The sequence below is a fragment of the Biomphalaria glabrata genome, chromosome 10 (assembly GCF_947242115.1).
Source record: "Biomphalaria glabrata chromosome 10, xgBioGlab47.1, whole genome shotgun sequence".
Lineage (NCBI taxonomy): Eukaryota > Metazoa > Mollusca > Gastropoda > Planorbidae > Biomphalaria > Biomphalaria glabrata.
Genome location: NC_074720.1, coordinates 19824001 through 19837473, shown reverse-complemented (window position 1 = coordinate 19837473; position 13473 = coordinate 19824001). Strand labels below are relative to the sequence as shown.

The window sequence follows — 13473 nt, the reverse complement described above, 5'->3', positions numbered from 1 at the left end:
ACTGACTGAAATCAAGTCTAAGAAAAGAGAGAGACTTCTTACAATAGACGATGAAATGTGAGTTTGTCGACTTTGGAGCCTCGATTAGATCGCATTTGCTCTCAAAAACAGGCACATCCTTCACATTAAATGTAATACTTAAAAATAGGTAAAATCTTTTTTTCTTTTTATTATAAAACAACTGTTGCTCTTCGTGGTGTGCCGCTAAATTTGTGTATTTTTTTTTTACTGTGCCGGCAGACAAAAAAGTTTGAGAAACACTGTGCTAAAGAATACACCCTATACTTGATACTCGTGAATGTGAGAATCCCTGAGCCTGAGGTTAAGTTTGTCCATGTCAGTAAATCCTATGTTAGTGTAGCGCGTTCAACATTGTGTACGTTAGTGGCACGAGGGTTCTCGTTGCTTCCCCCACCTAGCTTTGAAGCGATTAGGAGATCTATTTAGGAATATTTCAACTGCATCTGTTTCTTACAATTTTTGTTTAAACATGGAACATTACTTATGGCAATGTGGACAAAAAAAATGCGCTCTTTCTAGGAAAAAAAAAAGGATGGGGCGTGATCTGTTTGGCGGTGTTGCTTTTAGGATGACATTGATACAGGTGCTTCCCGAAGTTTTTGTTGGTGTAGAAATCTATCAATGTTTTTCATTCTTTGAGCACAACTCCAGTCGTAGACATATAGCTGTAGCGTTTAATCAGAAGATGACCAACAGTTTGACTGGCCTGTTGAAATCTAAGGGGTCGCAATGCTCGATCAGAGACCAACGATTTTATTTCAGGAAGAGAAGGTTATTAATAGCATTGAAGGGAACAAAGTAAAACATTGTAGCGACGTTGTAAAGTTCTACACATGGATGATGTCAAATATCTCTCTCTCTCTCTCTGTCCTCTTGCTCCATTTCTCTCTCCGCACTTTCTCCTGTTTCCTATCTCTCCTTTCCTCACTCTCCTCATTCTCTCTCTCTTGTCTCTTTCTCCTCTCCCCTTTCTAATGAAATCAATGTAAAGTAAAAAAAAAAAAAGTGCTGAAAGAAAATTTCCGGATGTGTGTTTAAAAAAAAGCAAGAGCTAGTAGATCTATAGATCTAGTTAGTCAAATAAAGTTGGCAGGCAACTTTTCCAATCCCTGTAGAGTTTTTGAACTGTGTTAGAACCGTTGAAAGAACTGCTATCACACCTGGCCTCTAGCCAGCTCTCTCCCCCTCCCCCCCCTTTAACAAGTGCTGTGTGGCAGGTAAAACCAACTGAATGCTGCTGAATGGTGAGCTAGGGAAGGGAGTCCTCCGTTAAGTAAAGAACTGCGCAAGAAGTAAAAACAAATGGGCAAAGGAAGGGGGGGGGGAGGGAGATGGCTGTGTTTTTTTTTATACTGGAAGAAAGACTTGGGAGGTTGCACTGAAAGTGTCAAGACTTTGTTGGCGGGAGGGGTGGGGAGGAGAGGTTTAAAAATAAAAAGCAACCGGCTTTGTACAATTTTGCTGGGTTTCACTTGTGCTGGTCTGTGGTGGACATGGGGACTTGTGGAGGAGGGGAGGGGGTGATAGGTGGTCCCCATTGAGGTGTCAGAGAACGAACTGAATGGTGTATGTGTGTGTCTGTGAAGGGAATCATTTGTTCTGTGGTGGACTAGACGAGAGAATGTTTGTATGTAAAGTTTAGGGGGGGGGGGGGGAACAGGGATAGTAAGTAGTCTAGGTTTTTATTTTTGTTCATAAGCTGAAAGATATCAAATGGAAAGTAATTATAGTGTGTGTGTTCTGAGTTTATACTTCTGCTAGTTTCTTAACAACATATGAAGACTCAACTCTTTAATAAGTGTTTACCATTTACTCTCACCAAAGTTCTTCAGTCATTCAATAATCTACTCACTAATCATTGAGCCCACTGACCTACAATTTCTTTACTCACTAATCATTGTACCTATTAACCGCCAATTTCCTATTCAACCCACTTCTCACTGAGCATGGTAGTTTTCACTCAGGAATAATTTCCTATGATAAAATTAACATTTCCATGCTAGTAATAAAATCTGTGCTGTGGTCATATAATTGGTCCCCAACTATTTAGCAATTTAGCACCAAAAAATCTGGAGAAAGTCGCATTGGTGCTAGTTAACTTATATCAAAGTAGTCAACCGGTGGCATAGTATACGCCGCTATTTTGCAGGGTATACACACAAAAAAATCCTGGAAATCTCTGGAAATTATTAAAATCTTTAGAAAACTCATACAAATCTCCTGAAATATATAGATAAAAATTGTCATTTTGGGGTGTCATTCAATATGGAAAATGACAATCATACGCGTGATAAAATAAAACATTATCCCGTAATATGGTGAAAGAAGCTTCTCCCGCCTCAAACTAATGTAGAATTTGAGGTCAACAATTCTCATAGATAGATTGAAACATTTGGTAATTCCTGCTATTGAGCGTGATCTATGTAGGAAATATAATTTTTATGATATACTGTATGACTTCGCTACACGCAAGGCACAACGGTTGAGTCCAGCCCTGCTATTTAGTGACGGGTGAATACCGAGTAGATTAGTTGTTCTCCTCCCCACCCCCTCTTTTTTTCACGCTAAAACTATGTGGGGTAGAAATAAAAAAGAGTGATCTTTTCATGACTTCTTGGTCACAACGCTTAATCCGGCTCTGCTATTTTGTGACGGGTGAATACTTACTTGTTCTCTCCCCCCCCCCCCCCCTCATTTTTTTTTCGAAGGTAACTCTAGTCCAACTTGCAGAAATAAAAGAGTGATCTTTCGTTTACTTCTTGTCCAGACTCCTGAGCCATGAAGAGAATTATATATTTATAAGATACTAAGTCATATTAGTCATAGTTACCTTATATCAAAAGTATTTCTGTAGTTGTCATCCACTACCATGAATTCTACAACAATGGTTGAACTTGATTGATTTCTGTATATTAATTTTATACCTCATTTTATCTCATTTTGGATGAGTTTGGTAAATTTACAGCCAGACCTTTTATTTAGTTTAATCATCATCACTGTCAATATAAACTAGTATATATAAGGACCCCTATTCTTTGCATACTTTTAGGGGTTCATTCTTGGGACCATTGTGCACCCAGCCTTGCTATCCATCGTGGTGTACACAGTTCAGAAATACACTGGTTCAGTCATGTTTGGGATCCAGTCATTTCATTTCTCCAGCAGATAGCAAACAGATCTCATGGTGTGGAATGAGTTCATATTATTTATATACATCACTGGCGGATCAGGGGGGGGGGGCGGAAGGGGCGATCGACCCACACACACACACACACTCGCCCCCCCCCACCTTCAGTATGTTGACCGATTTGGTGGGGTCGGGAGGGGGCAATGGTATCAATCCTGCCCCCCCCCCCCATACACTTTCGAGTGGGGGGGGCGGTCCAATTTATTTGTAGAAATCACAGCTTGCTAACAGAATCAATTAAATATCTATATGATTAAAACTTGTTATTGATATTTTAACCGATCTTTATATTATGTCATTCCCTGTTTGCCATTTGGGGGGGGGGGGGCCAATAACTCTACTGCCCTTCCCACCTAAACCCTTTGATTGGGGGGGGGGGGCGGTCCTACTTTTATGGAGATATCATAGTTTGTGAACAAAATTAGTTGAATTAATATATAAATTTTATATTATGTCGCTCCCGTTCTGGTATCTTGGTCGATTCGGTGGGGTTGTGGGGAGGGCGATTGCATGTACTGCCCTTCCCACTCTAGCCCTCTGAGTGGGGGGTTGGCGGTCCTATTTTTATGGAGAATCATAGTTTGTGAACAAAATTAGTTGAATATCTATATAATATAAACTACGTATTGATATGTGAACCCATTCAAATGTACATGCATGTAGTAAATACACTTGAATAGCACATTTTGCACCATCATTGCTTATCCTTTGTGAACATGTCTGAGTTAGTAATGCAGCCACTTCTTTTTTCTTTTAAACCATTGGTCACTTACTTAATCCAAAATTCTTATCTTATATATAATACAGAGTGAGTTTTCTTGTTCAGGAGCCCTGGCAATTAACTATTGCATTAGGATTCCAGTGATTATACACCTACCAAACCTGACAAAGAGTTACAAAAGGCAAAAGCATCACTAAGTGTAGTAACATTCTGTTATAGCCTACCTATCCCTTGATGAGTTTCATATTAGCACAATATTCATGTTCAAGAAAACTAAAAAAAAAATATTAAGAGACTTAGTTGACTTATAGCATAGCATTAACAAATTTCAATTTAAAATTTGACATTTTTTCATTATCAAGAAAAAATAGTTTTAAAACAATTTGTACAATTTATTAATAATTTTTATTAATCCCAAAAGACATTCTTTAACAGTAGTGTAATACAGGTAAAATATTACTAAGATGCTAATGAAAAATACAATCATGTAACAGTTTCAATCAAATATTGCATGTGAAATTTACATCAAATAGAAAGATTTCATTTTATTGCCATGAAAACAAAGAATATTTTTGTTTGTTTTTGTGACTTGCATCTTTGTGATAAAGTCATGTCCCAAAGGTTTTGTATGTGTGTGTTTAAAATCTATTTAGTGTTCTTAACATTTCTTGAAGAAGTGTCCAAGTCATGGCATGTTTGTTGTCAAGTGATCTTACTAGCAGCATTTAGGGTTTAGGGTTAGTTTATTTGTATTTTTAATATTCAGATTGTCTAACCAGGCAGAGATGTTGAACCTTTGCCATCACCTGCTGGTATGGTAATACTTCACTGGCACAAGACATTGACTAAATAGACTAAATAAAAAAGCATCATATATCACTTGAACATGGCATCTGTTGAAGAACTTTTTCATGAAAGATGCCTTTCCAAAAAACACAAAATTCTTAAAGACTATTTGCACCCATTTAACAACAGATATACCAGATCTGGATGAAGTGGCCGGTTCTTCTCCATTAAGGCTGGAACAGAAAGATTTTAAAACTCCTTTATCCAACTTTCAGTTAGGGTGTTGTAAGGTCACTTGTTGTCACTGAGAAATACAGTAGAAGCCTAATTCATAAAGCACTGGCTGTGTGTGTACCTATATTACTGATGTGAATGTTGTTTGTTTTTGCATACATATATATTGTTATAGTTATAGTAGTAATGCCAAGTTGGACTATCAAAGTCAAACTAAATTTCCATTTGTTTGGACCAATAAAATTATCTTATCTTAAAAACTGCAGATATGAGCATGACAAAACATTGATCAAGTTTTTCTATGAACACTAAAAGAGGACATTTGCTTTAGCTGTCTTAATCTTTATTGTACGTTTATGATATAGTTTTTATTTGCAATTTAATTACATGATACTAAAAAGTTTGTTAATTAATATTCTCTCTATTTTATGAAAGCTATTTTTTCCCTTTTTTCCTTATGAAAGCCAATAATCATTTCTTTGTTGTTTTTTTCACATTTTATGCTAAAAAAAATAGTATAATTGTTTTTTTTTAATCCACACATCTCTGTTAATAAATTTAATGCTAAAAAATTGTTTTTAAGCAGTTCCTGTGATAAATGACTAATTTGATGTGCCTGCATTAAGCTTTGTTTGCTTACTCTTCTGTAATTCAATCATCACTTTTGATTTGTCAGTGCCTGTCTAAGTCACACCACTGCTCTAGTGTGTTTAGCAAAGCCTTCAAATTTTTCTGTAATACATACACATGTTCTTCTTCTTATTTTTGTCAATTACATGCTAATAGGCATTCTTTGATAATATCAGGATTGAGAGTCATTTAGGGGAAAAAATATGTCCTCTGATAAATTTTCTTATGATGTGACAGGTCTGTTATAGCTCTGATTGGTGGAAAGAATCTTTTCTTATTCAGGGCTCCAATGTTATTTGTAAGAACTGTTATCATTAACCATTTTGCAATGATCACAATAGCGTATATGTATATTGCTATTTCAATTATTCGCTTTTTTATTTGCATTTGTAATAATATTTTGTCCTTTTTTTTCATTTTGATATTATTGAATAATGGATGTTGAAATGCAGTGTCAATAATTAGTGTGGATTTCTCTTTATGGTCAATAATAAGAGGTCTAATTAGTGAAAATCTATTTAGTCTCAATAAAGAATGTAGTTGGTCAAGTTCCTCCTTGGAAAAGTATTTAAAGTTAGGCAGTTTACTTTTGTCAATATGCTGAGATAAGTTGTTGATGAATTGGTTTCACAGCTTGATTTTGAAAACTTGAGATTGCCATATTTTACTGACAACCTGCCATTAAATTATCAATCACTTCACCTTTATTTTCAGATTTTCAACATTTGTCATTAACATTGTGTTTAAAAATATGCTCTTATAAGTTTAAGTTTGCATTAATTGTTCTTGTATTATAGTGACAAAGGAAGCTCACTGGTCATGGCCCACATTGCCACAATAAAATTTCTGAAGTTCAATGCAACCAAATAGTATCATCGCACATGCATGAAATGGCTCATGGACCATACTTTGGGCATCATTACTCGTTAGCTATTAGTGATTCTCTGGCAATCCTGGGGTCATGATTGGTTTAAAGGGAAATACAATTTGCTATTGTTATGATTAATGCCCACTAAATCTTGTCAATAAAATAAAAAAATTAAATTAAATATCTGGGAGAAAGTTTTTCCGTGCTGCCTTTAGGCCTTTAGTAAACACAACTCTGCTTGAGTCAGGTGTCGAACCTTGAGCCCCCTTCATAAATAGCCAAGCTAAGCATTCAAGCGTACTTAACCTCTTGACCATGCATCCCAATACTTAATATGTAAAAGCTGTACATTTTATTAAAAGATTGAGTAATGAAAATAGATGTGAATTCATATATTGACTGTTTTCCTTTTTATCAATATTTTTATTTTTTTTTTATTTAAATTGTTTCTTTTTTTTTTTCCAGCTGACCCCTTTCTTCTGTTCGCCAACCACAGAAACATCCAAATAATTGATGTGAAAAGTTCAAGGTCCAATGCCAGTGTTATCATATCTGGCATGGAAGACTCAGCTGCTGTTGATTTCATCTATGACGATGCTGCTATCTATTGGTCAGATGTCTCTTTGGAAGTTATCAAAATGGTCTACCTGAATGACACAAAGAATCCTAAAGTGGTTGTGTCAGTTGGAGTGGACTCCCCTGATGGCCTTGCTTGTGACTGGGTTGGTAGAAAGCTGTACTGGACAGATTCTATGACCAACCGCATTGAAGTGAGTAATTTGGATGGACAGCATCGAAAAGTTCTTTTCTGGCATCACATAGACCAACCAAGAGCTATTGCTTTAGATCCACAAAATGGGTAAGTTGAACTTATGTGGTACTCAGCCATAATCTGATAAAAGTAGAAACAAAATTTGTTTTTCATCTTTGCTGTAGTTGAACATTATATTAATAATTTTCTTTAGAGAATTTACATTAGTCAATGTTAGTCACTTCTGCCAAGATTGTCACATTAGTTAATGTTAGTCACTGCCAAGATAGTCACATTAGTTAATGTTAGTCAGTAGTCACTTCTGCCAAGATTGTCATATTAGTTATGGTTAGTACATCTGCCTATCCATCCCATCCCAGTGGCGCTACAGCCCATGGAGGGCTCTGGCCTGCTTTAACACATCCTTCCATTCAGATCTCTCCTGGGCCTTTCGTCTCCACGCCCTAACCCCAAGCTGCTTCAGATCTGCTTCCACGTCATCTATCCATCGCATTCGGGGTCTGCCTTTGGGTCGCCTGCCTTTTGGTTTTTGCCTGTATACGATTTTCGCCCCTCTGTTGTCTGACATTCTTTCAAGGTGACCTGCCCAACGTAGTCTGTTCTTTTTTATTTCGTTCACTATTGGTGGGTCTTCATATAATTGATATAACTCATGGTTAGTGCGTGTCCTCCACCCTGTTTCATCCTGTATGGCATCATAGATTTTCCTAAGGATTTTTCTTTCCCAAGTGTTAAGTAAATTTTCAGATGTCTTTGTCAGTGTCCAGGTCTCACTTCCATACATTGCTGCTGGTCTTATTATAGTTTTGTATATTATTTTCTTGGTTTTACTTGAAATCATTTTGCTCTTAAGTAGATGGTGGGTGCTATAAAATGCCCTGTTGCCTGCTGCTATTCTTTCCTTTATTTCTGTTAGTAGGTCATTTTTGAAATTAATAGTACTTCCTAGATATTTGAAAGTTTGGACGTTTTCAAATTCGTGGTCTTTGATTTTGATATTTTGTCCCTCTGTTTGATTGTCTCTTGTCATTGTGATGTACTTGGTTTTACTGTCATTGACCTCAAGTCCTGCTGGTCGAGATGCTTCTTCTAGTTGTATGAAGGCTCTAGCGATGTCAGAGGTTTCTTTACCCAATAAGGCAATGTCATCGGCATAAGCAATGTATTGTAGAGGTTGGCTGTATATCGTCCCTGTTGGTTGTGGACCCATGTTTTCTCTCCTGAAGTAGTTAGTAATAGTTCCCCTTGTGTTTATGTGTATATTTCTTATAACTCTCTCCAGTGTTAAATTGAAAAGCATGCAGGAAAGTGCGTCTCCTTGTCTTAATCCTCGTTTAATCCTAAATTCCCGTGAGTGTTCTCCTTGTACATCTGCCTAGTTAGTCATAATTTCCAGTTCTTAAAAAATGTCTTTCTAAAATTTAGTAAAATTCTTATTTATTTATTGTACTTTTAAAATTAATTGTATTGATTGGGCTGGACTTTTAGTGGTCTATAAATAAATTGTCATTTTCTCAATTTGGGTTTTCATTTTAGTACAAGTGAACATCATTAGTAATACACAAATAAATACCATATTAAAAGAAAATCTTGATAACTATAGCTTGAAAACATTTTTTTCTTTTGTCTAAATGAAGCTATATGCTAAAAACATTTCTGAAAACACCCAAGTGGCATATAGGCAATGTGGAAATAAAACATGTGCTATGACTTCTCCAAGGACCTGTAACCTAATCTGTTAGCTGTTCATACAAAATATAATCTGATACTAAGAGGTTGATGTAAATTTGCATGTTTAATCAGAAAAAAAATATTTAGATGACTTTTTAAAAACTAATTTCCTAATTTAGCTCTACTTCAGACAATAGATCCCAAACCCTATATTTTTATCCTTTTCAATTACAGTTACATGTACTGGACTGATTGGGGTGAAACACCCAAAATTGAAAAGGCTGGAATGGATGGAAATGAGGATACCAGATCTGTCATTATAAATGATAACATCTTTTGGCCCAATGGATTAACCATTGATTATGAAGCCTCAAAACTCTATTGGGCTGATGGGAAACTTGGTTACATTCATAGGTATGAATTAATTTTCAAGATTATAGCTTATTACATCCACAGGTATAGATTCTCAAGGCTTTTACTTATGACATCCACAGGTATAGATTGCTTCTCAAGGCTTTAACTTAATTATGACATCCACAGGTATAGATTGCTTCTCAAGGCTTTAGCTTATGACATCCATAGGTATATTGCTTCTCAAGGCTTTAGCTTATGACATCCATATCTACAGATTGCTTTTCAAGGCTTTAGCTTATGCCATCTGAATCAAATCTATTCCCCTATGTTTATATAAAGAGCAGACAAATAGTATTTTAACATATTTCTTCATAAAAAGTTCTATAGAAAGGTTATCATTATCAGTAGATGGAAATTTCCTTCCTCCAAGTACATTGGCTTTCTAGGTGATATATATTATGCATTTAGAACTGTGGTCTCGGTTGTCTTCAGTTGGAAAATTGCATGATGCCATCCAGCAGGAGGTTTGGGCTGAAGGAAAGTCTAAAACTATTAGTCAACTCATTAAACCTTTAGCTTAGGAAAATTACTATATAGGCCTACTTTTTAAACTGGTATTGCTGAGAGAAGTGCATAGATCTACAAGGAGATTATGTAGAGAAAAAAAAATTAATTGTTAACTATTGCAGACCTACATGCAATTTCATGCCTCTCTTATTTCATTATGGGTCTGTGATTACATATTCTACTTTGTCTCCCTTTCGTTATTGCACCTTAGTTCATTTTACTATGATGACATTTCTGCTTTAGACGTCAGCAGAATTAATTCGTTTTTGATATTCCAAATAAAGAAAATTTGCTTGGTTTGAAGCCCTCCCTCAGATTGTCTAGCTAGCTAGGGGAGGCACAGGGACATCTGTCTTTTATTCAATATTTAACGATTCTTCTAAGGTTACAAGTATCCCCCTCTGGTATAAAAGAAACCATTGAGACTTATTTAGAGATCTTTTTATTTCAATGCAGCTGTGATTTTGATGGCAAGAATCGACATTCAGTTATTGATGGATCTCTGCCCCATCCTTTTGCTTTGACCCTTTTTGAAAATCAGCTGTACTGGACTGACTGGCAGAATAAATCCATAAAGACATGCAATAAGCTAACAGGTGCAGATGGGACTGTTGTTCTGGATCAAATCTATTCCCCTATGGATATACATGCTTTTATGAAGAGCAGACAACCTGTAGGTGAGTGAAAACAGCCAATCATTTATATGCATGGAATGGACTTGAATAGCTTTCAGGTGTTTCTTATAAAATTAGATAAACACATATTATGCATAGTCCATGTTTAAATTGTTTGTTTGTTTTTTTCAAACTATTTTATTCAAGCATCTCACTCAGTGTTCTTAAGCTTTGGAAAAAGAAAAGAAAACTTTTTTTTTGTTTGTTTAATATGGGGAAAAAATCTGAATTTTCTTTCTACATTTAATTTTTTCTTCCAAACATTTTTTTAAAATTTAAATCACAAAAGATGTATTTTTATAGTTAAACTGATAATCTGAATTAAAATCATTCTTAATGGTTCTTAAATGTTTTCTTTGAACAAGAATTCTACGATAAGACATAACATAATCAACTCTAAAGAAATAAATAAAACAGAAGACAATTGTAAATAACATTATAGTTTAGCAATTGAATAATTGGCCACATTGTCATTATGTCTATCTTCCTATACCTTCAACACTGGCTTTTAAGTTAACTTGTCATTTCTTGATCCTGGCAGTCAGGATACATCTTTTCTAAAGTGAAGTTACTTGAGTTTTTTGTGTGTGTGTCTTTGTTATCCCAGAGATACACATTGCCATTCACACAGTCTACTCTCTTGTTTGTTTACTTTCTAGCCTCAAAGTTCACCTGAAGGCATCATTTGTTTGTCTTTCCCTGTGGAATTAACTTTTAGAAAGTGGATTCAATTAATTAGCATAGCTGGATTTAGATATGCTTAGAAAGGCTTAGTTTTGGAAGTAATTTTTTTTACTAGGCTTATGCTTAATTTAATTTAGGCATAATCAATTCTTTAAAAAAAATGATTAAAATATATTTGTAAATAAATATAAAAAAAACAACTTATTGATTCATTTAAATTCCATTTTCCATGAATTCTGTCTAGAGATGTGAACTAAATGGGAAGTAATACAATTTCGTAAGCTCAACTCTTTGATTCACAGGCCATTTACAAGCCTGAATCAAATCTATAATTTTGGGGATTTTGTATCATTTTTATTGATAGTTTTATTTAATTTAAAAAAAAATGTGTTGATTTGTCTGATTTCAGCATTTGAAATCCATCAGTTATTTAATCAATACAACTCTTATGGAAGATTATGCACAGTATTTAAAGGATTTTTGCAGTAAAGTTTAGTACAATTAATTTTTAAAAATCAGTCTATCTTGACCTTACAAAAGATTAATTGTAATAATAACTATGAAATTGATTCAATTAAAATTTAACATGATGCAGCTTACTGTATTTGTAATGTGACATTTTTTTAAATTTTTATTTTTTATACTAATAAGGCTTGTCACATTACAGACACTGTATTAGACACAAAACTAATAAGACTAATGAATATAGAATTTATTCAATTACTCCTGCTTTTTAAGCAATTATTTTTTTGTGTTACTGTTTGCTATAGTAATTTGTTTCTGGTTCATTTAAAAGTCTACATTAAGTACTTTTAGAAGTTACCAAAATAGCAATATTTTATTTGGCTATTTTAAATTTCATTTTCTTTGTGAACACAATTTTGTGGCAATTTATTTTAAAAATATTTAACCAAAAGAAATTAAAATTGATAACTTAAACCTTGTATTATATGTATTAAAAAAAAACAAGAAAAAACTTGATAGCTTAAGTAATACAGTTAATAGAGGTTATTCAATCTATATATTCATATGAATTTAATGTTATTTTTGTTACTTTCCCAGGTCGTAACATGTGTGGGGGGAATAATGGAGGATGCTCACATTTATGTCTATTGTCTCCATTGCCACCTTATTTCACATGTGCCTGCCCAACTGGAGTTAAATTATTGGCCAACAACAGAACATGTGCCAACGGTGGGTAGTGTCACTTTTGTGATATGCTTAGATACAAATTAGAAATTAAAATGATTTTGTATGTTAACTGTATTTTCTTTAGTCTGAAGATCTTGTTGGAGTTTATTTTTTTCTTAACAACGAGTTAACACTTTTATCTGGAGTTTGAATTCATTTCCAACTTCTGGGTCAAATGTTTGACTACCATCTCCTGGTGTCTAATTAGGCCCAGATTGACATAGGATAGAGAATATTTTGTTTCTTGTGGCTATTACTTCTTCCTAATAAGTGCTTTGTCTTGTTAAAGGCCCTGAAAAGATGCTGTTGTTGGCTCGACGATCTGACATTAGAAAGATTTCCTTGGATACTTCTGACTACACTGATGTGGCTTTACAACTGAAAGATGTTTCTCATGCCATTATCTTGGATTATGACATTGCAGAAGGCATGGTTTATTGGACGGATGAAAAAATTAAAAAGATTCAGCGAGCTTATTTAAATGGTTCAGGTGGGTGACATAATACTTAAAATACTTTATATCACATCTTTAGAAAATTGATTTGTAAATTAATTTCAATCGCATTTTCATCTATTACATTTTAATATACATATTTTAAGATTTAAAAGAAATCTGTCTTTTTTATCAAGCTACAGTTTAAATAAAGAGAACATTTTAAGCTACCTCTTTAAAGTTAGTTTAAAAACTAAAAAAAAATTATGAAAAAAAAATCTTAAAAGAGAAAAAATGGTGTCAGGAACACTGTTATTTGTTATATTTAGCATCAAACTATTAAATAGATTGCTAAATGTTTACACAAAATGGAGAAAATTGTTACAGATTTTTCTTTTGGTAGTTTTGTTTTAAATATAGATTTACTGTTCCATTACAGGACAAGAAGCTATAGTGACTACAGAGGTAGACAACCCTGATGGGCTTGCTATTGATTGGATAGCCAAAAACTTGTACTGGACAGACACTGGAACTGACAGAATAGAAGTGTCCAGATTAAATGGTTCTTCAAGGAAGGTTCTTATCTCTGATGGCCTTTTGGAACCCAGAGCAATCTGTCTGAATCCAGTTGATGGGTAATTTTTGTTTCTTTATCTGATGCAGTATCATGCAGTTTTTAT

General features: G+C 34.4%; 1 protein-coding gene across 1 annotated transcript in view; it reads left to right on the top strand.

Moving 5' to 3' along the window:
- The window catches only part of LOC106054354 (low-density lipoprotein receptor-related protein 6-like), a 43733-nt gene that overhangs the window by 17933 nt on the left and 12327 nt on the right, over positions 1-13473 (top strand). The window contains exons 2-7 of the mRNA XM_013210173.2: positions 6913-7306; positions 9125-9304; positions 10268-10488; positions 12232-12363; positions 12650-12850; positions 13233-13428. Of these exons, the coding sequence (XP_013065627.2) occupies positions 6913-7306; positions 9125-9304; positions 10268-10488; positions 12232-12363; positions 12650-12850; positions 13233-13428 (1324 nt within the window). The remainder of the gene's footprint in view (positions 1-6912; positions 7307-9124; positions 9305-10267; positions 10489-12231; positions 12364-12649; positions 12851-13232; positions 13429-13473) is intronic.